We start from the raw sequence: 27,034 nt of genomic DNA on the forward strand, positions 1-27,034 counted from the left end.
AGCGTCTCACAGGCAGGACAATAAATAAAAGACCAGTTAACTTAAAGTCTATTTCAACCCAAATACAAGCAAACATATCAGTGTGTGTGTGTGTGTGTGTGTGTGTGTGTGTGTGTGTGTGTGTGTGTGTGTGTGCGCGCGCGAGCGATGGAAATGACATTACGTGAACAACAAACAAACCAAAACCAGCCAAACCAAACAAAAAGCCCCATGAGACAGACAGACAGACAGACTGGCTCGTTCCACCATCTTACACACCTGAGGAGTCACCTGAGCAGGTGGAGGTCATCAGGTGTTGATGACTTCCTGTTCTCTGACAAAGATCCTCTCACAGACAGGAGTGCTGTGCTGTCATGTTAAACACAGACATGGAAACAAACCATCCAGCAGCAGTTCAGGCTGCTGTGACCGACCACACACCTGGCTGAGCAGGTGAGCGCAAACTGGACTGGACCACCTTTAATATGACGTGCTGCTGAAGCAAATGTTTAGACTCAAAGCAACAACGTGTTTGTCCATCCCTCAGCTGTCTGACTTCCTGTCTGACTTCCTGTCTGACTTCCTGTCTGTGGCTCAAAGTGTCGTTGTTGGTTGTTTGCTCTCTGGAGGAAACACAGCGTTTGTTGGGACTATTTTCAGTGGCGGATGAATCCACATGTGGTGCTGCAGTGAGTGTCTGTGGCAGCAGGACGGTGTGCGTGCGTGCGTGTGTGCGTGCGTGTGTGTGTGTCAGAATAACAGTGTGTGTTCTAGTTTTCAGGATTTCTGTTTCAGGACAAAGAACCACCAAGAAAAACTTTCTGTTTTTAGCGACGCGTCGACGCTCGAAGCTTCCTGATCCTGATCCTGATCCTGATCCTGATCCTGATCCTGATCCTGATCCTGATCCTGATCCTGGCCCTGATCCTGATCCTGGCCCTGGCCCTGGCCCTGACCCTGACCCTGGCCCTGACCCTGACCCTGACCCTGGTCCTGGTCATGATCCTGATCCTGATCCTGATCCTGCTCCTGGCCCTGATCCTGCTCCTGCTCCTGCTCCTGCTCCTGCTCCTGCTCCTGCTCCTGCTCCTGCTCCTGCTCCTGCTCCTGGTCCTAGTCCTGGTCCTGATCACCATCAGCTGCTTGTGAGCATCGTTAACATCAGTTGATCACGAGTAGAAATAAAGCGTTCTACAGTTTTTCGTTGTTTTTCGTGTATAGAAAAGTTTATACGGAGGTACGACGACGACACGTCAGCTAACCGACGAGCACCGAGAGTCTACGGCTACGATTCTACACGCTTCACGTGCACCATTTTGCATCCCTAAATAAACTGAACAGAAGAGTCTCAACGAACGTTTCCTCTGCTCAGATTAACCTTTCGAGTTCATGACAGGCGAGGACGTCGTCCTCGACAAATCTCAAGAAAGACTTCTTCTGAGACAGTTTGTTCATTCAGTTATTCAACGTTTTCTCCGGAATTATGAGAATTACAAGAATTATGACGACGTTTCTCACATGTCTCTCGTAAAGATGCAGATTTCATGATAACGGAAACTTTCTCATAATTTAGAGACATTTTTTCTTCCTAATAATAAATTCTAAAATTTATAGAGAAAGAAGAGGAAAGATACGATATCACGACACGAAGGATAATACTCAGAATAATAATAATCAGAACAATAATGACAATAATCAGAAATTCCAATCCAGATCCTCGTCCTGTTGCTACGAGATGACACATACGTCATAATTTTGAGAAACGGAGTCATAAACAGGAGAAAACGAGGTAGAAATGAAGGTTTGAGGACGGGACACAAAATGGCCGTCACAGCAGCTGCAGCTGTTTGTCACTTTTTATGATTTCATGGGAAAAACGTGAAGAGGAGAAACATGGAGTCTCCGCTGAACGCTTCCTGTGCGTGAAGCAGCTGCAGATAGTGACCACGTGAAAGCAGAGACACACAATCATCATCATCATCATCATCATCATCATCATCATCATCATCATCATCACATCGTTACTTTGACAGATTCGACTTGTCTTTAGTCTGAACCCTTTAACTCCACATGCGAGTCAGGAAGTCCAGATGTCTGTGAAACAAAGAGGAGGCGTGAGGAGGAGGGCAGAAGCCGAGACACAACGTTTGGACTGTCCTGATGCTGCTCGACCAGCCTGAAGTCCGTCCATGAGGACTTCCCTCGGAGACAAACCCGCATGGCTCCCGACATCGACTTTGTCCACGAAAGAAATCCACGCCCGATCAGGTCTCACACTGAGTGAAGAGTCCCGTTGGTTCGCTGCAGGCCGCCGTCTTGTTGAACAGTTGCCTATGGAAGCTCATTAACGCCAAATGAAGAAGACAAAAATCCACCGACGAAGTTTTTATTATTAAGAGTTTTTTTTCTCACAGTGACAACTTTGACTCTCATTCAGTCATTCGGAGAAACTTTCTCATAACCGTCAGATATCTATCAAATCTGAAATGTTTGTGATCAATTGATCTTTCGTCGGTCCGTTCTCACCCTCAACGCGTCAAATATGGCGGCTTGGTCAGCGGCTCTACGCTTCAAACTGTGATGCTGAAGGTCGTCCTCCACCTTGATGTCTTCATGCTCTGTAGTCAGGTGACGTAGCATAAAGAGCGATGGCGTCAAATCACAATCTTTTCCCAAACCTAACCAAACTGCATCTTTATTCTTCTGCTCAGCAGCTTTTATTTTGAAAGTCTACCATGATGTTGTATATTTATTATTGCTAGCTTGACTGTGGAGAGCTGCACATTGAAAACTGATCCTCAGAGCGACGTAGTTTGAAGCGTACGGCCGCTGAAGAAGCCGCTGTATTTGACGAGTTAGCAACAGGAATCTGATAACTGAGATTAGCTTCTCGTGACTACGAGATAACACCGAATGATTTATGAAATTCTCAGAAATGAAAGAAACTCTTGTTCTGTCAAACTTGATGTCTTGATTTAGTTTAAAACAGAACTTGAAATTATGACTCACCATAACTTTGACAACAGAATTAGTGGTCAAATGTTTTCATATCGCAGCTTTCATAAAGGCGGCAGCTTCAAAGTAATCTACAAATATTTAAAGTTGTAAACAAACATTAGATTGAATAAAACATAACGTGATTATTGTATTTATTTCATATTTATACTAATTCGTAATTATGGGAATTTTGTTTTAGGATTCTAAAATATATGATAAAAAAGAAAACGTGGTGGATTCTTTCTCTTGGGGCATTAACGGACTTCCATAGAAGATGGTTTAATGTTGGCGCTGTTAAAATGTTAAAAACAGACAGAAACGTGTTTGACGTGGTGATGATGCAGGTTCACTGAGGCAGCAGCACAAACTCTGTCAAACTAAAGGTCCACGAAGAACCGGACGTTCTGCGAAAGATCGTCCATGAACGTCCCACGACGGTGTCCTCAACGCCCCCTCAGAGGAAGAGCTTCAACACGTCAATCATAACAAGAGTTAACTCACTTTTACGGGTTTTTCTGGGCTGACCTGAAGGCATCTGAACACCCGCAAAAACACCTTTTCTCTGTTCTCGCTCTGCTTCACGAGTTCATTCCAAGTCTGAATGTCAACAGAAGAAGAGGAACACAGTTTTTATCCTCTGCAGCATAAAAAGACTGAATCTCCTCGTTTGTTCGTCCCCGCCGGCGTCCTCCAGGTCTGGAAGTCTGTTCCTCTTCAGTTTGTTCCACTTCAGTTAGTGTTGGAAGTTGAACACACAATGGAGGGACGGAGAAAGCTCCTGAACACATCATTTACGCCTCCAGCTCCAGTTTTTGTCCCATTACTATTTGAATGAAACAAGCTGCCATTTTACTTCCAAAGAAAGAAACCTGTCTCTCTGTGGAGGACTTTTCCAAAGTCCTCGTCTCCACCTGTGGTGAACATCTGATCCACGAGTCTCTGCAGAGGACACGAGGAGCTGAAGAAGCTGCTGCTTTGTCTCCGCCGAAGCTCACGTCTGTCCCTTCAATGGAAACGTCTCACATGCAGAAACAGTGATTACATGTGAGGAATAAACTGGAGCTAATGCAGAAGACTCAGACGAAGAGGCAGTGGGAAGAATACAAGACCCATAATCCACCTGTGCTTTCTGCAGAGGAGCCTGAAGTCCTTAATGGCCACCAGCGTCCAGCTCAGTTTAACAAGATGCCAACAAGCCAAAAGAGTCCAGCGAGACTCCTCAGACTGACCAGTTCACTGCCAGTGGGACAACACAGGACCAGTCGCCACCAGTGGAGACCGGAAAGGACAACCAAGAGACAAAAACTCTGTTTACCATCGATGGACAGAAAGTCAGAAGCTCAGAGGACAAACAGGACGCCGAAGGAGCTTTAGTTTCCAGGTTTGTCGTTAAAGTCTGAAAATGTCTTTATGTTCGAGAAAGACGGATGTCAAACTGAAAAACAAAGCACTGTTGAACACGTCATGTTGAAATTTATAGAATTCAAATCAACCATCAGTCTGAACTCAAGAGGTTTGAAGTTTTGTTTGTGAAGAAAAAGATGTGCAAACTAAATATCATGTGATCAATGTAAAAAAAAAAGGTTAAAATGAAATTTGGGCATAATTTTGGAGAAACGCTGAAAATCTGCTGCTGTCTTTAGCTTCAGCGCACATAAAGACTCAAATGACAAAAGTTACTGAAACATTTAGAACAATAATCAAAAATCTGTCGTCGCTGCAGGAAGTCTGATGTCTGAACTCGATTCTGGATTCAACATGAAGTGTTCAGGTCTTCAGGTTCTTCTCAGAGTTAAACCTGAACCACTCCACAGACCCTGTGGTCTTCCTCAAGGGACGATGTGGTCTGGGGTTGCTGTGCTTGTCCAGACTGTTTAAGGACCTCCGTGAGGCCAAGAATGAGCCCAACTGGACATTTAGATGAAAGGTCTGGAGGGGACGGAGAGGAAGGCGGATGATGTCCCTCTGGACAGCGGAGGACCCCTCCAGTGCACCTTCATGTGGTGCCTCAGGTTGGACCGGGACGAGAAGCGCTTGTCACACTGCTGGCAGGAGAACGGCTTCTCCTTGGTGTGGATGCGGCGGTGGCAGATCAGCGCCGTGGACACCCGGAACGACTTGCCGCAGTCGGGGCACTTGTAGCGTTTGGGCTCGGTGTGGATCCGGCGGTGGTTCTTGAGGGACATCAGGTTGGGGAACTCCTTCTGGCAGGAGTTGCAGAAGTAGGTCCCGGTCTTGTGGCTGTTCTTGTGATTGAGCAGGGAGCTGGCGTGGCGGTAAGACCGTCCACACTGACTGCAGACGAAGCTCCTGGAGCTGCTGGTCGAACCCACCGGACTCAGATCTGAGGAAACAAAGACCAGGTTTTAGTTTAGGTGGACTGATTGAGGTAACAAACTGATTCAGACCCCAACGAACTGAGGACGTCCCTCTCATGAGACATGATTGACAACAACGTCTGAACCTGCATGCTACCTGCAGCGTATGCCAACATCCACCTTAAACCCGCAGAGTCAGTCAGGTGGAGTCCAGTTTGTTTCAGAAACAGTTCAAAACCTCAACACGTCTGAAGAAAACGTCACGAGTACGAGAAAAAAACTCAAAAAGAAAGAAGGAACGAAAACAGATGAAGAAAAGATTTCGACAACAACAAAATCTGGATTTTATATTTACGAAAAACAAAATCCGTCAGTCATAAGAAACAAGATCAGAAGTTCCTGTTTGGAGATGCTGATGTCATCATGTGATCACGTCTACAGTCAAAACTAAAGTCATGTGACTCTTCAGATGTTTCATCTGTTTGGACGAACAGACCTGGAGAAGCCAGCGCAGGAAACAGGGTCAAAGGTCAGTCTGGTTTGGTTTACAGGAGCTGTTGCTGATTCAAAGGAAGAACAAGCAGCTTTTCAGAATAAAACAAAGAGTCTTCTTAATTCATTAACAAGCTCCCCAGTTTACACTTAAAAGAAAAAAACAATGAGGTGATTATTGTGACACAGTGAGGCGGATGGATCTGAGCGGCGTGAATAAAGGATTTTCACGCTCTGACAAATCCAGCATGAAACGCACAAGAAGTCAAATCTGAGTCACACAACAAACTACAACCAGCAGCTTCACTTTGGACCAGCGGGAACTCGTCGTGTTCCTGCAAAACATTTGGATCCGTTCAGTTTTTAGACTTCTGTTTATTTGGTGGAACGGCAGAAAATCATCAGTAATGATTAGCTGCTGTTCAAGTCAGCAGACTGAAGGTTCAACCTCGATGGTTCGATGTCACGTTCAACAGTTTCACATCTTCCTCAAACACCAACATTGATGCAGCGTTTTTTCAGTGGAGTTTGGTTCATTTGGCACATTCTGTTCTTCCCATGCAGCTTTTAAAAAGCATCAAAACACAAAGAAAAGTTTGGTTTCTGGTCTTAAAAACTGTAAAAGTCCACATTTACTGAACAACAAAAACAAGAAGAAGAAAGAAATCAGACTTTTCTTTTACATTTAATCTTTCATGATTAACAATAAAAAACTGAAGATGTGCATTAATGAAACGTCTGAGCTGTTTTCAGTGAGCAGCTTCATGTTGAAACACATCGATCATTAAAGACGAGACATTTTCACAAACCACCAAAAAAACTTTCCCCTTTCTGGATTCATTGTCTGTGAAGGTTCGACTCGTTCATTTATGACCTCATCATTTCTGTTCTCCAGATAAAAAACTGTGTTTTGTCATTTGTGTGTCATTATTGAAAACAATGTTTCAGTCAACTTCACATTTTCATGTTTGACACCTGCTGCCCCAAATGTGGATTCATCCGCCGCTGAAAATAGTCCCGTCAGTGTCCAGCTGCTCACACAAATCTGATAATCTGATTTTTAAAAGTGACTGACAAGTGGTGTGTGAGTGTGTGAGTGTGTGTGTGCGTGTGTGAGTGTGTGTGCGCGTGTTCTTCCACCTCCTTAAAGGAACTCTGGTGTTTTAAACATCATAACCTTGTTTTGAATTGTTGCTCAGAACATGAGAACATTTCCTGCTAGTGGCCCCTTCACAATTAAAGCCCTCCAGCATGTTTTTCATGGTTAGTCTTTGCAGCTTTAAAACTTCTTAAAGACACACACACACACACACACAAAGAAAAGCAGTAGAGTCACATAAATTCAGTTGTTATTGGACTGCTTTATATTCAGAGGTGTTTCCATTATTCTGTCCCCTCGTAGAAGTAAATACATGTAAAAACTCTGAATTTACTCAAAACCTGAACATCAGAAACTTGGTGAAGGTAGAATTTGTGGCAGATCTATTTTATTGAAGTACAACAGATTGTACAGGCGTACCTAATAAAGTGGCCACTGAGTGAGCAGCGCGATGGAGCTTCAATCCATCACAAAACCCTGATTTTAATGATGAGCAACCGAAACCATGAACCTGAAGAACTTTTACTTGTAGCAGAGTATTAGTACTTTTACTTGAGTAAAGGATCAGAGTACTTTGACAGTTGACCAGTTTCAGGTTCTGACTGTTGCTGATTGGCTGAATGAACACGTGGTCTCGTGATTCTTCATGATTCAGATGATTTACTGAAAATGAGTCACAAATCAAAACATTTTATTTTCACTTGGTGGACCAGTTAAATTAAAGGATCCGTCTCTGAAACCAGCTGCTGGTCTGAGGTCAGATTTCAGTGTTTGTTCACATCGTCGTCACGGGTCTCCTAAACGATGCCGACCAATAGCAGCTATGACATGTCGCGTCTTCATCATGCCACCGACAAAGATCACCTCGAGCCTGGATCTGGATCTCTGATCGATCTCTGCGATCAACAACATGAATCTGATCAGAGGAACTTAAGTCCTGAACGTCCGGACACCTGGTTCAGGTGTATCAGTGGTTTTAATAACATGAGCGAGCTGGCAGCCGACGTCTCGTTCAGTATGGAGGGTGAAGGGCGCCATTATGCAGAAAAATTAGACACTTTTTACCGTGTTGAATTTTAACTGAACTGCTTTTAAAAGCTATTATTGATCAAATAAATTTGCATTTAAATGAAGGTTTCAAAAAAATAAACAGTAAGCACATGATTGAATTTGAGGTTAATAATGAAAACTTTTTACATTTAAATGTAACTTCAGATGAACAGCAGTCGTTCTGATTGGCTCAAACACTCATTTGTCTTTCATCACGAATTGTTTCCGCATCACACAAAACAGTCTGGTGAATTTTGTACTTTTCTGTCAATCTTCCTTTTTGAATAATCTTTATTGAGATGCTGACAGAAGACAGAAATCTGAACATTCATCATTTGACCACGTTTACATTTAATTACTGAATACTGAAATGAAACAAACGTTTGCTTCACTTTTTCTTTTTACGGCATTTTAAATCTTCCATACAGGTGTTGCATCTGCTTTAGCTGCTGATTGGCTGACTCTTCTTCCACTGTGTCACACGGATGATGAAGTCCAGACAGAGCAGAGCGATTTGTTTCCTGTCACACTGACATGCAGTGGCCACTTTATTAGGTACACCTGTGCAGCTTAATGTATTCCAGTACAACAGCTCGGCCTGAAAACTCTTAATGCTTTAAATGTTCAGAGGTTTTGTTTTCATACTGTCAGACGCTAATTCAACCTTAAATCTAGTTAAAAAAAAAAAGAAAAAAAAAGAAAGAAAAAACTTAAATCAGTACAGATCATGCAAAAAGAGACCGATCTTTGATCTGTGAATATTTCCATCAAATGAGACGTTTTCTTTCTATATGGAAAATGTCTTTCTCATTATTGGACGTTACTGAAATGAAACCATCGAATCTAAACTGGCGCTTCCTCTCGGGTTCACTCACTTCCTCGATGACCTTTTTCCAGCATACGTTCATTTTCACGGGTTGTACGTGACGTCAGAAATAAAGCGATGGACTGTAAAAACTGGAATCCATGCCGTGGTTCACAGGACTGCGAAGTTAAAGATCTACGAGGAAAAGCTGAAGCTGAGTGTCTCACTTCCTTATTTCTGTAGACACACAGCTGAAAACTGTGCTCGTGTCGTACTGGACGCGCCATCTTTGATCCACTACTTCACTCACAGGGAGCAAAATATCGATAACGAGGTCAAAGTGAAGCAGAGCTGCTGTACTGGACGCCCTCAGACCGCCCAGGCGGACGGCTGTAGAAGGAGAACGATTGAAAACACTGAGCTCCGCTGGGGTTTGTTTTCAGCTATTTATTTTCAGTACTCAGCAGTAAGGGTTATAGTATATGGACAAGTTTTTCTGTTAAGAAATGAATTATCAAAACATAGTTTATAAAAGTGTATAGTAAGCATTACATATATATGCATGGAAACAAAGGTTAGACTTTGAAACAAAAAAAGGGTTATAGTTGTTCCAAACCAATGCTTTTCTTCTTCTTCTTCTTCTTTTTCTTCTTCTAAAAACTACTTGAAATGCAGGCGGGAAAGGATCCACTCAGAAAACCAAAATCAAACATGGTGGAGGAAGAAAATGCAAAAATAAAAATAAAGAATGTACAGTTATTATTTCTGTGTTCTAGATCAAGATCACATGGACTCCTACAGCACTTGACGGTCACTGCACGGCTTTGACTTTTTGTCTTTTTTCTTTTTTAAAACTAGCACCAGTGCTCCTGAAAACGCTGACAAGCTGTGTTTTTAACACACACAGAGGCTTCCAAATAGTCATAAAACGCAATTAAATATAAGGGAAAAAATGACACCAATAAATACAAGAGGTTACCATAAAAGTGTAACATAAAAAGGTTCAAATGATGAGGACTGAATGCACTCCGGACAAACAGGAGGCTCACCGAGTCGTCCCTTTTCAACGTGGTCTGATTTCTGTGAACCGGGGGGGGGGGGGGGGGGGCTTCAGTCAAACTCGGCGGAGAGATAAATATGGAAGAAAGGGATGATGGGAAGGCTCGACTGAGAAAGACCGGCACAACATCACTTGGTAAAAGGCAAGAAAAACACTTTCCATGGTGTAGTTACAGTTCCTCCTTAAGTCTTCACATGTTAGAACACAGTAGAGTCTCAGTGGAGCCCAGTGTTCAGAGTCCATCACCTCCACAGAACAGGGGCATTGTGGGTAGAGGGGGGGTCAGGTGGGTGTTTTACATCAACACAGCTCTAAACTCACACATCCTAAAGACTAGCGCCGTCCATTACAAGTGTTAATAATAATAATATAAATAAATGCATTACTACAATGATCTGTCGTCTTTTCTCCTTCTTAGAAAAGAGGTACTGCAGAGAGTACAGTCAGAAGTACGAGTACAATACAGGATCAAACAGAACAGAGTCGAGTCGGCTCACGCCGAACAATATACACCTTTGTTTACTCCGTGTGTTTTCAGTTTTCATGTGGTTTCTTTTTCCAACCTGCAGCCACATTCAGGCTGAAGCCTTTGAGACGGAGATCAGGGCGGACGGGAACCCGGAGGTCAAAGACAGATTCATCACTCGTTCACACGCACAGATTCAACGGTGGCAGGTGTGACAGCATTAACCGTCAGAAACGAGTGTCGACATCACGACCTGCAGGACAAAGGACCAATGATGAGACACCAGCTGACCTGATGTCTCCACTGAAAGTCTTCACTCTTCTACTCTCAGACTTCAAAAATCCAACATGGTCCTTCAACACGTCGACTCGGCGGCCAGCAGCTCTCGCTCTGACAAACGTCATAAAGCTCCTTTCAGGTACGCTTACTGCGTTTCCACCTGCTGATGAAGACCATCTGTCACACCCGCACAGTCAAGGGACTCTGAACAAACTGTTGGTACTTTAACAAGCTGCCTGGACAAATACTCGCTGAGACAAACGTCACAAAGACTTCATGAACCTCATGATGAGCAGAAACTCTGTTCATGTCACGTTGTCAATTCAAACTTTTGCTTCTTTCGACCACGTCGCCGTCTTCATTACTGGATTGTTTGCTCAGTTGTAACGTGACTTTCAGGACCTCTCTGATTTGCTGTCTTAAAGGTTGAAGTAGTGACAAAACATCCTTTTTCTAGTGTTCTTCATCTATTGATGAAGACCGTGTGGTGAATCTCTGAGAGCTACAAGAGGGGCCTCTTTTTGACAAAGACGACTTTACTTTAATACGTGAAGGACTTTTTAACAGTTGGCAGTTTCCTAATTCTCTGCAACAGACAATCAAAACGGAAACGGACGCAGTCGCCTCACTGTCCAGAGGAAACGTCAAGACGACGTAAATCACACATTTAAAGCTAATCACACCTGCAGGATTCAGGCTGACAGGAGGCAGGACACGACACGACCGCTGCTGCTGAATCTGTGACTGTGAACGGGGCGTCACGAAGTGTCTGTTCGGGAAGAACGTAAAGCTCGTCTTGGTGCTCCAAGACAACACACACATGAAAACACACACATTGAAACCAGACCCTCAGAGACCAAAGAGGCCCATCTTCGGTCCTAACAGCTCCCAGAAGTCATCGCTGTCCCCCGTCAAACATTTAGGTACAAAAAGGAAAAATAAACCAAACCTCTGTGTCTGTACCAGAACATCCACGGTATCTACAAGTTGGTCTCATTTAAATAAAAACGGTTTGAACTTTGTTAGGCTGACTCAGTCAGAATATGGTTTTAAAACATTGTGACGAAGGCCACGAGAGAAGATTCATCAAGACAAAACTCGACAAACATCATCAGGACTGCAATGGGGGTGGAAAACAGGGAAACCAACTGCAACACAGGACCAATCAGCTCCTGCAGTTGAAATGGACAAGATGGCTCATTACTCAGAAACAAGCATCAGACTTCCTCTCACTTTTATCTGGACCCTCACGGCAGCTCTGCCCCGACAGTCAGTCTGCAAATCAAGTCAGTACTACAGGACTCATCAGTCTTTACGAGCCGGGCTTCACCTTTAATCAACAGTCTGGTTACAGCTCAGTCACTGCAGCTTTGTGGGGCATCAACGTTCCAGAGCAAGAAAGGTTCAAAAACCTCAACTTTACAGGGCAACATGCAGTAGGGAGTAAGGCAGGTGTAGTGAAGTCCATGCAGTTTGTAAAAACTACATCTGGTCTGTCTACAGTCCATGTCTGCCTGCCTGCCCATCTGCCTGTCAGTCAGTCTGCGTGGACAGTCAGACAGTTCTACAACCAGGGCCTTGTGGGAACGTCCGTGAAGGAAGCCTCAGCTCGGGGAGGTCAGGAAAAGATGCTGGAGTTGTGTGAACGACGGAGTGTGTGCACGTCCTCCATTTTCAGTCCTCTCTGTGTGTTTGTTTGTGTGTGTGCAGTGTCCATTTTGTGTTCTCCCTCCTGCTTTGTGTACTGTATATATTCTGTCAAGCAGGACCTGGACTGAGTCTAAGCACCCTGTCGTCCACACACACTACAGCCACACATGGAAAATGAGGAAGAAGAGGGTGAGCAGGAGGAAGAGCTACGTTTTGGCACCTCCAGAAACCTTGGCATGTGACTGGCCCCCCCCCCCCATATCTCGCCCAACCCCAACCCCCCCCCCCAAAAACCCTCAACCATTAGCTTATATGAAGGGGCCGCCGGGCATACCCAGGAAGTTGGGCGCACCCATAGCCATGGGAGGGGGCGCCGTTGAGCTGCTCCAGTGCACCTTCATGTGGTGCCTCAGGTTGGACTTGGAGGAGAAGCGCTTGTCACACTGCTGGCAGGAGAACGGCTTCTCCTTGGTGTGGATGCGGCGGTGACAGATGAGCTGGGTGGACACCCGGAACGACTTGCCGCAGTCGGGGCACTGGTAGCGTTTGGGCTCGGTGTGGATCCGTCTGTGGTTCTTGAGGGACATCAGGTTGGGGAACTCCTTCTGGCAGGAGTTGCAGAAGTAGGTCCCGGTCTTGTGGCTGTTCTTGTGATTGAGCAGGGAGCTGGCGTGGCGGTAAGACCGTCCACACTGGTCGCAGACATGGGACTTGATGACCTCACTGTTGCCTCCCCGGCTGCGGGCTTTGGTCATACTACTGGGGTCGAGTCCTTGCTCTTGCATCAAGGTGAGGTCTAGGCCGGACCCCCAGCCCAGCTCCTGGGAGCCCCCCGGTCGGGGCTGCTGGGGTCTGGGCTGGCGGGTCTGCGGCGCCTGGCCATGGGTTATCTCCATGTGGAGCCTGAAGCTGGCATGCGTAGGAAAGGCTCGTTGGCAAGACCGGCAGGTCAGCTCCCGCTGCTTCTGGTGAACGCGACGGTGGTTGTAGAGCTGGGAGGAAACACGGAAGGCCTTGCCGCAGTCATGGCAACGGTGGCGCCGTGTCTCGGAGTGGATACGGCGGTGGTTCTTCAGGGCAAGCAGGTTGGAGTAGGTCTTGAGGCACACGGCACAGTGGTAGATGCCGACAGTATGGGTGTTCTTGTGGTTGAGGAGGGAGCTGGCATGGCGGTAGGAGCGGCCACATTGATCACATCTGTGCAGAGACAAACAAGGAAAAACACCAGGGAGGGGAGAGGGGATGGGGGTAGGGACAGAAGGAAAGAAAAAGGGAGATTAGAAACGGATGACGATGGTTTGTTTTCACTTTTCTAGCCAAGTTAATCTCAATTACTGGTTACCACTTTTTCATTGGAATTATTGAAATATTTCAACTACTCATCATCTAAGATGTTGCACATACAGGTATATGATCTGAAATCCGGCTTAAAGCTTTTAAAGAAGACTACAAGAAAGTGGTGTACCATTTAAAGTTATGATTTCTAGACAGGTCACAGGGGAGAGGACTGCTGGGTGGGGGAGGGAGGGACATGGGAGAAACTATGGACAAACAACTGGGATTCATGTAGGGAACTGGGAGGTATCTGCCGCTCCCTGCACTGCACAAATGGACGCAAGCTTCAAACAGCTTCTTTCACATCAGAAAACAGTTTCAAAGACCTTCTGTCACAGCCTTCTTTTGGGTGATTACTAAATTCTGAATGTATTGATGAAAAATCCAAACATGCCCAAAGTACCTCCAACATACCAGACTGTAGTTGCTTGCAGCTACTGTGCTGTAGTACAGAATCCTTTGACTGATAAGAATAATATCCTCTAGTGTGCAGTGCAGCCAGCTCCAAATACTTCCTAATCTTCCCTAAGATTTCAGTTTGCCAAGACATCAAAATGCAAGAGCCCATCACATAACTGCATTTTCTAGTCTGATAACTGGCCAGTATAGTAACACTACCTAAAGAAAACAAACACAAACAAATCAAGTACTACAGTCAAAATCATAACAAGAGCAACGAACACACAACATCAATACTTTAAATTTTGATAATATGCTACACAAAAAAATGCTACTTTGATAAAATCGGTGTCAAAGTTTGCTGAGAGAACAAAGCATGAAAACAATACATCTAAACATGAAATGTTTGTTTGTAGGTAGCCTAAAAAAACTCAAGTGTGTGATATATGCTAACTGAAAGCAAACAGGGTTGACTTATCTGGTCTCTCCACTAATTCAATTTGTCCAAACTTCAGAAAAATCCGAATTCCGGCACGCGTATGGTCCCAAGGAAGCCGGATTGGAGATCATATACCTGTAATAGACATGTAGAGACCTAAATTTATCTTCACTAATTTTTTTTCAACTTCGAAGAATCACAAACAACTGACGAGAACTCACGTGTACCGACACTCTTCGCCCTCTCCCGTGGATGCAGTGGCCTTCCTCCTGACTTCCATGCCTACCTGGTTGTCCCCGCAGCGGTGCCTGGCCAGACCGGACCTCCCCTGGAAACTCTTCCCACAGGTAGGGCAGCCAAAGGGGGTAGCACCCTCCTCATGGACCTTCTGGTGGTTGCGGAGAAACCTGGCCAGCCGGAAGGCTTTCCCACATGTATGGCAGATGTGCTTCTTGCGCTGTGTGTGGATGCGCATGTGGTTGCGTAACGCCATGTAGTTGGTGTAGGGCTTGTCGCAGAAGTTGCACCGGAAGTTGCCCGTCTTGTGGGTGTGCTTATGGTTCAGCAAGGAGCTTGCATGTTTGTAGGCACAGCTGCACAGGTCACAGGCGTAGGGTCTCTCGTCAGAGTCCAAGTCCACAGAGCTTCTCTCCATGCTGATGTTGGTGGAGCTATTGGTGGAGGATGATGAAGGCAGGTGCTGGGCTGGGCAGTCATGGGCTGCAAGCTCATCAGCCGTGGCAAAGCCTTCACAGCAGCCATCGCATTCAAAATCCATTTGGGCCCCAGGGCCTTGAGGGCCTTTGCACAGGCCAGCTGTAGTGTGTGTAGCTAGCTGTCTCTGGGTGCGGAAGCCCTTACCGCACTCTTGGCAGTTGTGCTTCTTCTGGGCAAAGTGGAGACGTAGGTGGTTTTTCATTGCCAGCCTGTTAGGGTAGGTGGAGTTGCAAACATTGCAGTGGTACTCTCCAATTTTGTGAAGGTTCTTGTGATTGGCCAGGCTGCCTGCATGGCGATACGTCTTTCCACATTCTTCACAGGAAAAGGGCCGTCGTCCACTTTCAGCTGGATCAAACTTCTGGGGCCTAGAAGTGCCAGCAGATGAGTAGGGCTTTTTGAACCCTTGATGGCTGTATTTCATGCCCATTACCTGGCCCTTTGATGACTCTCCTCTCATAGTCTGCATTTGAGACGGGCCAGGCTGCTGGAAGCGAGAACCATTGGGGCCGGTCCGAACAAGACCTTTGGCCCGGTGCTCCTCATGGAGACGGAGGTGGTTGATCAGCTGCTTTTGGATCTTGAAAGCTTTGCCGCATTCTTCACACTTGTGCCTGCAGCAGGAATGGGCAGGGATGAATGAAACACAATAGAATCTCTGTAAATACGTTAAATGAATAAACCTGAACCAATATCAAGCCAGCAGTGGTACCAAACATGACGCTTTGTGGAGGCTGTTATCTTATATATTGTGGCCCAGAAATCTAATTTGTAACATTGGCAGTCCTGGTACAATGTTATAATGATCAAGTAAAGTGCAACCAGCTTACAATAAATTGACTCACTGGTAAAGACTCTACAAAAGAAATATTATAATTTGTAAGCCATAGGCCACAACATTGGGTTGAAAAATCTCAATCGAATAGTTTGGACCTTGATGGTGATGAAATATAGTTCAATCCACACAGATATAATTAATTCATTTTAATTTTATTTGTATAGTGCCAAATCACAACAGAAGTTGTCTCAGGACACTTTCCATATAGAGCTGGTACAGGCCAAACTCTTAATTAAAACATGCACACCTCAAATTTTCATTGTTTAAGTATAAACTTTACCAACCAAACTCAACATGATGCAGGAGTTAGAGTATGTTTTGCAACAGTGTCCACAATGGCAAATATTAAGTCAACTAATTTGTTTGGGACCAGCCCTCTGAATTGGAATTTAGTACAAATCACAGCCAATAGTACAATAAGATTCTTTTACTCATTCGCTTTCACATTTTCAGAGCAAGAGCAATGTGACAGAGCGACACATTCCCCCATATGTTAAGCTCAGACCTTCCCAAGTTCATATCTACCCAATTTCCCTAAATGTGTGAAAAAAATGACATTATCTTCAAACTCATTACAACATCTGCCCAAATAAAACGAAAGATGGACAAAATCAGGGACCTACCTCTTGAGGTCAAAGTGGGTCCTTTGGTGATTCTTGAGAGCCAGCAGATTGTAGTAGCGTTTCTGGCACACCAAGCAGCGGAAAACACCAGTCTTGTGGGACTTCTTGTGGTTAAGGAGTGAGCAGGGGTGTCTGTATCCTCGTCCACATTGGTCGCACTTGTGGGGCTTGTCACTTTGGTCAACCATAGGTCTTCGTCCATCGCCACCAACATCACGGCTTCCTCCAGCAACCCCACCACCGACACCTTCTCCTCCAGACATCCCTTTGGCTCCATTCAGGCCCTGCTTGCTCATTGAGTTAGCCCGATTCTTACCAGGGCACAGATGAGTGATCAGGTGGTGGCGGTCAGCAAAGAACATACCACAATCAACACAAATGTGGTTGCGTCCGTCCATCTTATCACTGCCATTAGCTGAGGTACCTCCAATACCCTGTTGCTGACCATCCGGCCTTTGGGGGCCATGGACTAACTGGTGATTCAGGAGGTCCTGCTTCCTGGAGAAGCTCTGTCCACAGGTGGAGCAGATCATTCTCCATTCCTGCTCCAGGTTGGAAGGTCCTGGCCCTGTTGGGTTATTGGCATGGCTACGCAGGTGGCTCCTGAGGGCTCTGAGACTGGCATAGTGGTTGCCGCACACTGAGCACTGATACACTTCTCCATCATCATCGTCATCTTTGTCATTGCTCCCCATTCTCTTCCCTCCACTCTGGGAGTACTGCCGTTGGCTGCTGCCTTCTTTCAGGCTGGCAGAGCTTCCAGCAGGCAGTGAGGTTCCACTGGAGCTGTGGTAGTTCATGCTCCCCATAAAACCGTTAGACATGTTCCCCTGCTGTTGTGGTGGCTGCTGTTGCTGCTGTCCACGGCGGGGACACAGGTGCGACTTGATGCCAGATACATCTCCATACATCTCACCACAGTCTGCACATACATGTCTGTCAGCCTGACGGTGAGCTGAGCTGCTCTGGGAAAGTGAGCTGCCATCAAATCGATCATGAAACTCAAGAGAGTCCAACCCACTACTGTGGCCACCATCTGGTACAAAGTGGGCAGCATCACCAAGATTTCCTGGCAGTGAAATTGGAGTGGTAGCACCACTGCCTTCCTGGACGTAGCTTTGCTGGGAGTCCAGAGTTAGTGGCTCGGGAGATAGCCAGTCATTGCTGTCATTACTAATGGGCTGGTTGGAAGGACGCCCCTTGTGGCTTCGTAGGTGGCTGTGTAGTGCTGCCAGGTGAGGGTACTGCTTACAGCAGATGGTGCACTGGTAGTGGCCCGTCTGGTGGCAGCGTTTGTGGTTGACCAGGCTTCCAGCATGCCGGTAGCTTTTGCCACACTCCCCGCACTTAAAGCGCCGCTCTCCATCATCTGGAGAGTTGGCCTGGGGCACACGGCCTCCGGAGGGAGAAGACACTGAGCCCTGTGATCCAGAGCTTAATGTGTCTGAGTTGAGGATGGAACCGTCCTGGCCATGGGAGGCAGGGTGGGGATCGTGAGTCAGGTAGTGGACTTTCAAGGTCTCAAGATCTGGGTGTCCTGCGCCACAGTATGCACATGTGTAGATGGGATTGTTGACTGGAGGGCCCATTATGGGGTCATAGGGGCCTCTTTTCTCACTGGGCAGGGGTGGCAGGGGCAGAGGGTCCCCCAGGGCAGGGGTGTAGGCTGGGGATCGAACCGCACTCAGATTGTGAGGCATAATTCCTGGGAAACTGCGTGGCAATCCAAGGGAGGGTGAGGCTGTGTTGTGCAGCAAGATGTGCTCTTGAAAGTCAGCCTTATTTGGCAGCGCCACCTGGCACAGGTGGCAGAAACAGGAGGTTGTGTCGTCGCTCTGGGACGACTGGGTGCCACTGCTGCTGCTGCTGCTGCTGCTCACCATGGATGCCCCTGGTGTCTTGAACTTCGAGTGAGTTCTCTCGTGGCTGTTTAGGGCAGCCAGGTTGCCGAACTGTTTAAAACACACAGAGCACTTAAAAGTTCCTTGTTGGTGACACTTCTTGTGGTTCACCAGGCTACCGTGGTGCCGGTAGGTTCTGTCACACTGATCACACTTGAATGGTCTGTCCCAAGCGTCGTCGGATTCAGGGGAGCCTTTTTTTCCGTGGTCGTCTGTCTCGTGGCTTTGAAGGACACTATGTCCCATGCCACTATTGTTCAAATGGGTGCGCCCAAACCCGTCTGAGAGGTCTTGGGCGAGGCCGTAGTCCCTCTCGTCGTGGCCTGCTTCTTCAGGTACTTCTTCGTTCTCTTCTTCTGTGTGTGCGCTACTGGGAGACAACGTATGGATACGGAGGTGGTTCTTCAAAGCTACTGCGTTAGGTAGGGTGCGCGTACAAACAGGACACTGAAATGAACCCACTTCATGAGATTTTTTATGATTAGCTAGGCTAGCAGCGTGCTTGTAAATTCGGCCACACTGTTCACACTCAAAACGTCCGGTCTCTTCTTGCTGATAATGTGCTTTCATATGTTCTAGAAGACTTGGAGTACTCGGGCAAACCATATCACACTCTTTACAGGGGAAACCCTTGGCACGACTCATATCATGCATTGCCATAGTACTCTAAAGCAAATCGGTTGAAGGGAATCACAGTTCACAACACAGCAATGAACAGTGATGTTAGGGACGTGGAGGAGGAAACAGTGGGGCTTAGCTCTTCAGCTGGGGGGCGGCGTGGCAGCCATTGTCTCCACAAGAGCCGTCAGTGCAGGTCCAGGCATTCAGGGTCCACCCTGGGAGGTGGCGGACCTGCGGGGGTCACACCAGCCAATGAGGTATCACTGTTGAGACAAGGAAAACAAGAAAAAAAGATGGTTACCTGAAGAGCAACTTGATACCCTGTTTCAGCTTAAACACGACCCCCTCCCAAACTGAAAAATGCATTTGAAAACTTAAATGAATAAAATCACACAGTGGAGTTAAACTCTAATGGGAGATGGTAAAAAAACAGAGATTGGCAGAAAGTCGTCACATTTCAAAGAGCAGGAAACAGTGAATGTTCAGCTTTTCTCTTTAAAAAAAAATTGTTAGATATGATTGCCTATACATTAATGAAAGCTCCAAACAGGTGTCACTTTACTTCACTTTTCTATTATCAACCATCTAATTTTAAAGCAGCAGATTTCCTTTGAGTCTTAGGCGATAAAGGTGACCATTCACACCTGACAGCAGCGAGCAGGACACACCTTTGTTGATAGTGTAAAGAGGACAGAGCTCACTGTGAATCCTTCACAGCCTTCAGAAAACCACCACGGGATCAACAAACCCCCAGAGCCGCCACCCTTCCCCTCCTTTAACTACAGAGAGCAGCCCGATCTCACAATAGGACTTGGACACATAGAGGTTATTTACACTCTGACAGAACAAATAACTGGTAGTAGAAAGCAGCACTAGCAATGTAAAAAGTGCAGAGGAGATTAGGATGATACCTTCAAACTCTACAGGTGATCTACGATAAGAAACATGGTGCACCTTGATACAGACATGTCAGATAAAAGTAAAAGCTGCATGCTTTGAGTTTCGGTGCTGTTTGTCAGTTCTGGGCTCCTGTAGAAACATGATGGATTCAGAGGAAGAGGCTGCTACCACTGCAGATACAAACACTCATTCTCAGGTAACGACAACACGGCCACTCTTATTTCCAGGCGATCAAACACTAATGAAAACATAAGTGTGAATATTAAGTCACACTTCAAGTGCTTGCTCATGGGGGAATTGTTGGTTTCTTTGTAGATAAAGAGTTTGGTCTGTACCAGCTCTATATGGAAAGTGTCCTGAGACAACTTCTGTTGTGATTTGGCGCTATACAAATAAAATTGAATTGAATTGAATTGAATTGAACTTCTGCAAACAGACCCCCTGAATCCAACACTGGTCCTTTAAAACCGAAAATATTACCAAAACTGCAGACTGATTCGCTATCGAATGACCGATCGATTGATCGACTAAACTGCTTGCAGTAACTCCACGCATGAAGCTTTTACTGTCACCTGACGTATTTCAATGTGTGTTGCTCTGACTGCACTGAGGCTGCTGATGGTCTAATATTGACAAACTGCTGTTTGCTCCTGACAACATGTGACACTCTGGCGGCGGACGACGCACCTGCCGACATGGCTGACAGGTGCAGAATCACCAGAGAGAAGCGCCGACCCTCCACCCAAACCACAACATCCTGTACGGAAGTCTGTTCAGATCTAACACAGACAGGAAGTGTTTCCTACATGGGACGACCCTCATCCTCCTTTACCTCAGCACACCTGAGACACTGACAATATTAAAGCGGTTCATGATTAATGGATCAGTTGTACTTTACAAAAGTCACTTTTCAAAGTAAATGAGCACATTTCTGTGGATGCGGTTCATCCAATGTGCAGATGTACTGCTTTTCTTCACCTTCTCTGACTGTAAACTCAACCTGTGACCACGGACACATGTTCAGTTTCAAGTCCTCGCAGTGGAAAAAGATCTATTTCTGACTGCGTGTCCCGGAGACCTCTGGTCCTCCATGAGAGCATCACAGCAAACACACCGAACGTTGTTTCATCACCTCTAAACGTGAACTGGTGACACCTGTGGTGTCCGGCTGGTTAAATACAATGGATTTTCATGTCTGAGTATCTGTGACAGGTGACACACACACACACACACACACACACACACACACACACAGTAGCGAGTCAGTAATCAGATGAGCTGTTTCTTAAGGCCCAGAGGTGATTAAAGCATATCGATGCCTGTGACACTTTTAACGGGCTAATCTGTAATCTGTAACAGATTACAGCAGGCAGCCAGGTTAATCTGCTCTGTAAAAACAAACCCCACGCACACATGCACACACTGAGGTCACGTTCAAGGACTTTTTAATGACTTTGAAGACGGCCTGATGACTGAACCTGGAGCTGGTCTTTGCAGAGGAGACACTTCACCGATCGAGTGTTCTGCCGAAACAATTCATCCAGTTTCAAACCAAATGAAGCTCAAATCTTAACAAAGTTTGCCGAAAAAGGTCCAAAGAAAATCTGAAAATATGAATGAAAGCTCGATTCCCTCCACCTCTGGATGAACAGACGGTTCACACCAACAGGAAACACTTTCAGCTTCATGTTTCTGAATTTCTGCTGTTTTCGTTCCACTAAAAAGACAAATCACGAAGAACAAACAGCAGATTAACTGATCCCGAAAAAGAATCCGTTTTCAGCGTTCGTGCTTAAGATTTGAATGTCCCCGACAAACGGAGACATTCCAGTCAAATATCATCGGCATGTCGGCGACACACCGGTTCCACTTCAGTTTGAATGAAACGAATGAAAACTCGACTCCCGGCCTGTGAGGAGCTGACCTGGGGAGGGGAGTCACAGAGGAACCAGCTCTAAAAGAGGTTTACTGACATCGTAAAGAAGTCGATGAATCAATGATCAATGGCGCCGTGAGTCGGCACGTCGCTCTGCTGCCGGCGAGTCGAGAACATCGAAATGGAAATTCCTCCACGGTCGACTGTTGTGTCTTTGCCCAAAGTCCTTCTTTTAGTCCCTGGACTCCTTTTCAGTTTGGTGAGTTTGTTGTTGATCTGTTTGAAGCTGTAGTCGTCTGTAGAAGTCTTATCTTATCTTATCTGGACATCTCACACTGGATCTGCTGAACAGCGCCTGGGTGAGACTGAAGCTCGTCTCTGGATGAGGCAGACCAGGTTTTTAAAAATGGCCGACAAAGTTTTCAATGGTGTTGGTGAAGATGATCGCGATCCAGGTCCTGACGGAGGAGGTCCATGTGTCCAGACTTGAATCTGAGGCTGAAAATGTCATCATTCCCGATCAGTTCTGGTTCATGAGCGGACAAACAAACAAGAAACAGAAAGAAAAAAACAAGAAAGTATGAAGGTAAAGGTGGAAAAAACCACAGAGACAGGTCAAGATCCAGAGGAGTGGGGGGAGGGGGGGCAGCGAGGGATGAGGGGAGGAGGAGGAGGGGGAAGAGGAGGAGGAGGGGGAAGAGGAGGAGGAGGGGAGCAGCGAGGGAGGAGGGAAGGAGGGGGAGGGGGAGGAGGAGGAGCGGGGGAGGGGCAACTGCCTGTTTAGGCTTGGAGCGACAGATGAAGAAAAAAAGGAAAGCAGTGGAAAATAAAGGTGTGGAGGAGGATTTGACTGGCGGGAGAGGAAAATGGTGGAGGGGGTACGCGCACACGTGTACGTACACACACACACACACACACACACACACACACACACACACACACACACACACACACACACACACACACACACACACACACACAGACGAGTTGTGGTCTGACAGGTAGAAAGAAAGAGGAAACTCTGAAACCAATGAAACACCACCGCGGATGAACTCTTCATCATCATCATCATCATCTTAAATAATAACACCGTTTGTGACCTCACTGGACTCAAATCCACACATGAAGTCAGCCCGAGACTTCTGCCTCCACCTCCTCCAACTCCACCTCCTACGCCTCCACCTTCACCTCCTACACCTCCACCACCTCACTGCTGACTGTCTGCACTCAGTCTAACCAGCATTTCATGTTGGATTCTGTCCTTGAATTCAGAGACTCGACCACTGTTCTGATGCAGACCTGGTCCAAAGGCAGCAGAGCAACACCATCCAGTTGACTAAAAACCCCACTGACATTTTCCTTCTGCTCTGTGATCATGGAGGAAGCAGCTGGAACATCTGCAGATCATCAGATTGCTGTTGTTCCTGCATGATGCAGCTGAACGTCACCTGCAGCAGGTGTCACTCCGAAGTATTAAACGAAGGTGAAAATGTGCTGAAAGTGTGACGATGCTGCAGAGAAACTCTGTGGAGGATCAAAGTTTTCTCTGTGGGACTAAACGAGGCTGAAGGTCGACGGACTGAACATTAATTAAACTCCTTGAACGGCTTCGTCCAGCTCGTCAGGATCTGATGCTTTCCACCATTTTTCACATTTCACAGACAGAACAGTTAGCAGAACAGAAGCTGCTGATTGGTCGACAGTAAATCAAACGCTGGTTGCGATGAAACACTTTGTGAATGAAGCAACACACGAACTTTAAACTGGATGATGTTTGTCAGTTCACGAGCGTGAACAGACGGAAAGTCATTTCACATCAACTCTGATATGACTGCGGTCACAACACACGTACACATACGTGCACACATGCACACACACACACACACAGGCTGCTCTTACACCTGTTTAAAGACACACCTGTACCAAGGAAATGGAGCAAACACAGTGAGTCTGGACAGTTTTGGTCCTGCACTGAAGGCCAGAACCAAATGAGGCCAAATGCAAACATGGCCGACATCACGGAACATGAACATCACTGAAGATCAGAAGGAAAACACACCTCGAGTCAGATGACAACACGGACATCAGTTCACCTCCGCAAGGAGCTGTGGAACCTCCTCTTGTCCCACAGAACTACCCAAAAGTCAGTGGGAACCTCCTCAGGTGCCCCTAGAAGTTTAAAAACTCCCAGAACTCCAAAATGACTTCAACAACTTCTTCGATTACTCCCAAAACCTTCTTAAGTCACCCTGAAACAAACTCCAGGCCAAATCAAAAGCCCAAGAAATGCTGGAACCTCCACGAGGATCCCTAAAACATCCTCAAGGACGCCTGGAATCTGCTGCTGGAACTTCCTGGATAGCTCCTGAAACCATATCAAAGACTGCTGGAACCTACTAACAGACACCCAAAAACCTCCTCAGCGAGGAACCCCAAAGCATCCTGGAACGTTCTCAAGGACTCCAAGTACTTTCTCAAGAACTACTGCAACCTCTTCAAGGTGTTGGTGGTACTTTTTTGGCCTTTAAAAACTTTAGCCTGTGCAGAAAGCCTTTACAAAGACATTAATCCATTAATTATCCACTTGAAGTCCCATTAAAACTTTATTGATTTGTTATGAGCTGCATGTTCACCGAGCAGCTCCGACGCTAACTGCTGCTAAAACCACAGCGTGTCTGTAAAGGTCTGACCCGCGGCACCTGGTGGCACCACGACCTGAACGAAGGTGGAAGAGACTGATCTGAGTGTGAACCTGAAGCTCACAACCACTGAAGACAGAAAAGACGTGTTGAGAGCAAACAGGGAGGACGAGCCTGATGTTTGACGGACAGCAGAGTCCGTCTGAAGACAGTGAACGCAGCATTCAAGCAGCAAACTCGACCAAACTCTGACTTTATCTCACGTTGTCTGACAAAGACACAGAAGACTGAGAAAACCAGAGAATCAACAGTAAAAACACAAGATATATCAACGCAAACAACAACATTTCGAATCTTCTTCTTCTCCTCCCTAAATAGCAGCTGCTCCTCTTCAGTGACTGTAATCTGAACTCTTTAGGAGGCTGCTGATTGGACGTATGAAGACATCTGAAGACATCAGCTTGAGGGAAAATGAGAGACACGTTTCACTATTTAATCATAATTAGTCGGTTAATTGATGATGAAATCAGCCGTTATTTAATCTTTGATGACATTTCAGCGTCGTGTTTGTTTCTATTGTTCATGTTTGCTCAGAAATCTTATTTTCTACTCTTTGCATTTTCTTTGTTTTTTTTGCTGGTTATCTGGATGTATTTTATATTGATCTTCATCATCATCATCATCTAGGTGCTGTGATGATCCTCCTCCCTCCTGAGGATCAATAATGTGACTTTTAAACGGTGATCAAGGCCACATTTCCTGATGAATCGATTCATTGATAAACAGATCTGAATGTGAGCAGCAGCCAATCAGAGTCTTTTCCTTCCTCGAGCTTCACTTCATGTAAACAAACCGAGCGGATCGTTAAAACGGCGCGTGAACGCAGCGGCTGCGGGTCACCGTGAGAGGCAGCCCGGGTTCACACACCGGCCCTCCGCGCTCAGACCACCCGGGTCCGCGCACACACACGCGGTGTTTAGATCGGAGACATCCACAGAAACATCCCCGGCTTCAACTGTCCCCGCCGCCGTTACCCTCCGCATTGAAGTCCACGTCGGGAAAGTCCAACTTAGTTTGCATAATTCAGTCAGATCTGTCCTCAAATCTCCGCCGCAGACGCAGCGGGGCTCCCTGACCTTGGCCCGTCTCCTCTCGGTCGGGTTCAGCTCCGGCATGAATTTATCGGGACAAAAGCGGAGCGTCTCACCCACGACACACAGCCGACATTTCCTACGGCCGACTCCCCAATTTAACCGGGGGAGTAATACCCGAGCCCGGCCGGCCGGGCGGGAGTACACGGGGGGCGGGTTCCCCGTAGAAAACCGTGCGGTTAGCCGTATATTCCGACATGATGCCACTAGCACAGCAGGGACAACACCTACAGCCATCAGCCCACTTTCACTGAGACCCCATTTCCATCGGAAAATGGCTTTCGAGCAGCAAGCCATTTTCCCCATGCTAACGGGCTAGCTTCGCTTTTTTTAGCCCCACAAACACAATCTGCTAGCACTCCGACTGCGGCTACAGGCCGATGATACGCTGAGTTATTGGAAACAGGATGCACATTACGGCAGACGTAACCTTTGATTTTAGGCCTTAATTTTAAAAAATATATTTTCTGGATATAACGTGAAAGGCGGTCAGATACACGGCCGAGCTAACGTTAGCATTAGCGCCTCGCTAGTTAGCAACCCCCCGCGATGATGGAAAGGGGGCAAAACGGAAGTTCAAAACAACAAAATGGTAAACAAAACCAACAAACAAGCCAAATACGAAGGTGCGCGAAGCAATAAAACACTGAAATTTATTTTCACACGAAGTTCCCCAAGGTTGCCCTGAGTGGAAACTGTCGCCGCTGCATGAGCTCGCAGAGGTTAGCATTCCAGCTAGCCCTAGCAACCCCAGGCTAGCCCGGAGCTACACAAAGATCTCGACAAACACACCGCGGCTCCATTGATGGAAAACCTCGTTTTTGAGCCGTTTTCCGCTCCACACTTACCCCTCAATTGGCCTCTGCGCCCGCAAGGTAAACGATGCACGACGTGGAGATGCAAAATGTGCAAGTTTCACGGATTAGGCATGGTTATTTTTTCCTCCTCCTATTCAACCACCGACTTTTGGTTCTTGGCTCTTTTCCCCCTACCGCCGCTTCGACAACATACTTCCTGCCGCTGCCGCTGCCGCTGCTAGCCGCGCGGAGCCGGAGCGCACACTTTTACGCGTCATCATGCGCAGAAGAAAATTTCAGGGGACACAAAATCATCCAGTTTGGGGGGTTTAACGTCAGTTTGAGGCTCTTTGTGGAGCGCGCGGCGCTCACTTTGTGGATCTCAGAGCTCATTTGAGTCACTTGTGTCCATTTTGGTGCAGATTTGAGGCGCACACACACACTTGGTGCTGCTCGGCCTGTCAGCCGCTGGGAATCACCGAGCCGAGCCGAGCCGAGCTGGGCTGCTGCTGGCTGATCAGAGACAAAATGACACTCCGAGGTCATTCTATGTGTTCGTGTCCTGCACAGAGGCTCGTGTGGACGGTGGACATGCTGTGCAGA

At 46.6% G+C, this 27,034-nt stretch overlaps 1 protein-coding gene across 1 annotated transcript; it reads right to left on the reverse strand.

Annotated features, from left to right (window-relative positions):
- Positions 1 to 2,356: 2,356 nt before the first annotated feature.
- Positions 2,357 to 26,656, reverse strand: LOC139342956 (zinc finger protein 850). Its single transcript, XM_070980287.1, has 5 exons — positions 26,483 to 26,656; positions 16,547 to 19,331; positions 14,590 to 15,699; positions 12,530 to 13,392; positions 2,357 to 5,320 (listed from the first exon to the last, which is right to left on the reverse strand). Exons 2-5 carry the CDS (start codon positions 19,105 to 19,107, stop codon positions 4,893 to 4,895), a joined length of 4,962 nt encoding a protein of 1,653 aa, XP_070836388.1. The 5' UTR covers positions 19,108 to 19,331; positions 26,483 to 26,656; the 3' UTR covers positions 2,357 to 4,892.
- Positions 26,657 to 27,034: the final 378 nt, after the last annotated feature.

Source organism: Chaetodon trifascialis, chromosome 15 (assembly GCF_039877785.1).
Source record: "Chaetodon trifascialis isolate fChaTrf1 chromosome 15, fChaTrf1.hap1, whole genome shotgun sequence".
Lineage (NCBI taxonomy): Eukaryota > Metazoa > Chordata > Actinopteri > Chaetodontiformes > Chaetodontidae > Chaetodon > Chaetodon trifascialis.